Genomic DNA, 3,399 nt, shown 5'->3' with positions numbered 1-3,399 from the left:
GGTGTCGGAGGAGGGCTGAGTCCCACCGCGGCCCCCGCCCGGGAATGACGCAGAGCTGCGGCCAGACGGTTTTCCTTTTGCCTTGGCGATTTTACCCACTTTTCTGCAGGCTTGTCTGGTCGCTGTGGCAGCGGCATCTCCCGCTTGGATGGCAGATCCCTTTGGAATCACTGCCCAGGGGGACATCGCAGAGCAAGTGTGTTCGGGAAGCCTCGCAGACGCCCGTAATCAAAGGCTGAAATATTGTGTCAATGTAATAAACTCAATGAAACAAACATCTGAACTACAAAAGTATCAAAAATACCCAAGCACAAGTCCCTGTGAGCTTGAAAAGTGAGGTGTCACGCATGGGAATTCTGCGCCCTCCCCATTGATGACCCTGTTTTTAATTAATTATACTGCTCCTTGAGGTGGATCTAGCAAAAATAATTACTTCTGGGGAAAAAAAAAAAAAAAAGGATAACTTTTAGGAGAAACCAGGAACGAAAAAAAAAGTAGTTGGAATTGCTTGTGTTTTCTTTAGTTATATGGAAAACAGGGATAGACAAGAATTAAACTAAACTGCTTGAGAAACTCCAAATGCAGGTGATTGACAGGAGAGTGCATTACTGCTGTGCTATAAAAATGTACTTCAACGCTTTCAGTGAAAAAAAAAGTTCTATTATTATAAGCTTAATAAAACTTCATAAATTGTTTTCTTGTATATCTACTTTCTACTGCACCATTGCCCTGAAGTTTTATTAATCAGAAATTTGCAGCATACGGTGTGCTACAGACTGAGGCAATAAAACATATTTCTGTAGTTGAAAACCTGACAGATTTATATCAGGTTTTTAAAATTGATAGACATTATTTTTAGCAAATGGATTATGAAGTTTGTTATAATTTAGTTGTTTTGCATATCCAACCTTCTGCAAACTACACATTCTCTGTAAAGTTCTGAACTTACATCTAGAGTTTAATCTTACACCAAATAGAAAAGATACAATCTAGAAAATTGATCAAAGTCCTGGGGTGATGGAATTATAAGGAAAAGCTTTCTAACTTCACTCTATAGAAGTATATAGGGGAAATGGAAGGTAAAAGAGAAATCTTGATGTTTCTGATTTCCAAAACATTTTTAACTGTGCTGAAATTCTTTTTCTATCCCACTGCAAAACAAGATATCAAATCCCATCAATAAATAAATAAATAGAAATATCAGAATCTTTATGTTATGATCTAAAGACTTGTGTCTTCATTGTTTGCTGTTGGCTTTGCACACAAATCTAACAAGTGCACAAATTATGATACTAGGCTAAGAAAACTTGCTTTTACTGTAATAACATCTATTATTTTATTTGCTCTGGTTTTTTTTTAGTTTTTCTTTTTAGCATAGCAAGTAAGCAAATGGGGAGACAGACAAAAGTTTACCTGACCCTTTATTTTCTACCAACTTGATACCCGATTATAAGAATTTTGGAACATCTTCTAAGACTAAGATTCTGTGTTATTTTTGTCCAAGCACAAACTTCTAGGTAATGATAAAATTGTTCATAAAAGACAAAATAAGAAAAAAGGAATAAAGAAAAAAAAAATTAGTATTAATACATTTGTGGCTTCCTAGCTGTTTGAAGTGAAATGTCATTTGAACTTCTACTTTGAGAAGAATATGTCTTCCTCTTGATTTTCTTTTTTAATGGTATGCCAAATCAAAATATTTTGTGATTCTAGAGAGAAAACTTGGTCATACCTACAAGACAATTCTTTCAAAACACCTTGCAACACATGGAACATGAGCTTTGTTCAAGATGAAACTAGTGATTGTTTAAAGTACAGAAACCTCTTGAAGGATCAAAAAAAGAGAAGAACATTTCCTTTCAGTTGCCAACCAGAAAAGTACATAATCCTACTCAATTAACTGACAAAAACACACTTCTATTACAGATTAACCCTGTAAGATTTGTAAGTTTGTAGATTTGGTGTCACATGCAGTCCCTGCCCCTTTTCCCCCACCTCCCTGAGGTGAGGAATAATGAGGTGGGGTTTTTTGTTGTGTTTTGGTTTTTTTGTTTGTGTTTTGTTCTTTTTTTTTTCTTTCTTGTTTGTTTGTTTCTTAGGTTTTATTAAAGATTGTGCTGTATATCATATGAAAGGGACACAATTTCAGAACATACAGTATTCCTGGGCATTTTTTGGTTTTTCAGTCATTGCAGTAAGAGGTAATGACAGAACAGAACTTGTGTACCCTCCTTAACATGCATTTCTTGTTTGGAAAATTTCCAGCCAGTACTTAAGTGGAACAAAAGCTACCATTCCAAACATATTCTATTGCTACAATTCTTTCCCATCCCACAGGGAAATCATGATGTTTGGTTGACTTGTTTGTCTCCAATTCCATCCTCTCAGGTAAACTTTAAATCTAGCATTTTGATAGAATCTTAATAAAGAGAAATTTCCTTCCAGGTTAAACCATGTGATATTGAGAAAGACAAGGAACACAGGAAGGAAGACTATCCAAGTTTTATGAACGTATCTCCAGAAATACACACAAGGGAAAAAAAAACCCACAACAATCTAATACCAAGAATGTGATAATGAAGATGTAGGGTAGAAATGCTAACTGAATAACCTAAAGAAGGTGGAGGAAAAGGTCTGACTGTAAGATAATGAAGTGTCTGGGAGCCAAATTTCACAAGCTGTGAAGATTTGTGTCTTCAAAACACAAGTGAAACCTACAACAATCTTGCTTAGCAAAGTTTTGTATTATAGTTGTCCCATTTCTGAGGGGACGAGACAGTAAGATACTGAGAAAACAGGAGGAAAAGATACCTGTATTAATTTTAAAGGAAATTGCAGCTTGACCTAACAGAAAGAGCACTAGAATCTAGCTGAGATGTTGAGGAACAAAATGTGACTATTTCTAAATATGTCCTTCATCATACATTTTGTTACATTTTCCCTCCCCTGCATTTTTGTGTCACTGTTGCAACTCTGCTTATATGAAAATATAATATTTTAGAATCTTTTAGCCTTAAATTTTGTCTATAGGGGAAACCAACTCTTAGTGATAATATGCAAACTAACATATTTCATTATTACAGCTACAATGAGCCTGCTCTTCAGACACAAGAACTCCAGTTCTTTGATATCCAACTTCCACATATATTTCTCAAAAATATCCAAACAAAACATGTGCCTCCATTTGTATTGTATAGATTATCTGGGAGTTGCCAGTCTGAAGATCTGAGGGAAAGAAATAACAAGAATTAGGTAGAAAAACTTTGGATGTGCAGGACAATACCAGAAAACACTGTTGAAGTCGGGACCCTCCTTGAGAACATGCTCAGGATCCTCAGGAACTTGACACAGCCTAGTAGACAATCCAGTCTGGTGGAAATAAAAAAAAATGCAAGGTAG

The 3,399-nt window shown here is 35.7% G+C and overlaps 1 protein-coding gene across 1 annotated transcript in view; it reads right to left on the bottom strand.

Annotated features, from left to right (window-relative positions):
- The window catches only part of DOK6 (docking protein 6), a 236,721-nt gene extending 236,584 nt beyond the window's left edge, over nt 1-137 (bottom strand). The window contains exon 1 of the mRNA XM_009995634.1: nt 27-137. Within this exon, the coding sequence (XP_009993936.1) occupies nt 27-137 (111 nt within the window). The remainder of the gene's footprint in view (nt 1-26) is intronic.
- Nucleotides 138-3,399: the final 3,262 nt, after the last annotated feature.

The sequence above is a fragment of the Chaetura pelagica genome, unplaced genomic scaffold (genome assembly GCF_000747805.2).
Source record: "Chaetura pelagica isolate M959 unplaced genomic scaffold, ChaPel_1.0 scaffold63, whole genome shotgun sequence".
Classification (NCBI taxonomy): Eukaryota; Metazoa; Chordata; class Aves; order Apodiformes; family Apodidae; genus Chaetura; species Chaetura pelagica.
This window is presented reverse-complemented; position numbering and strand designations above follow the sequence as displayed.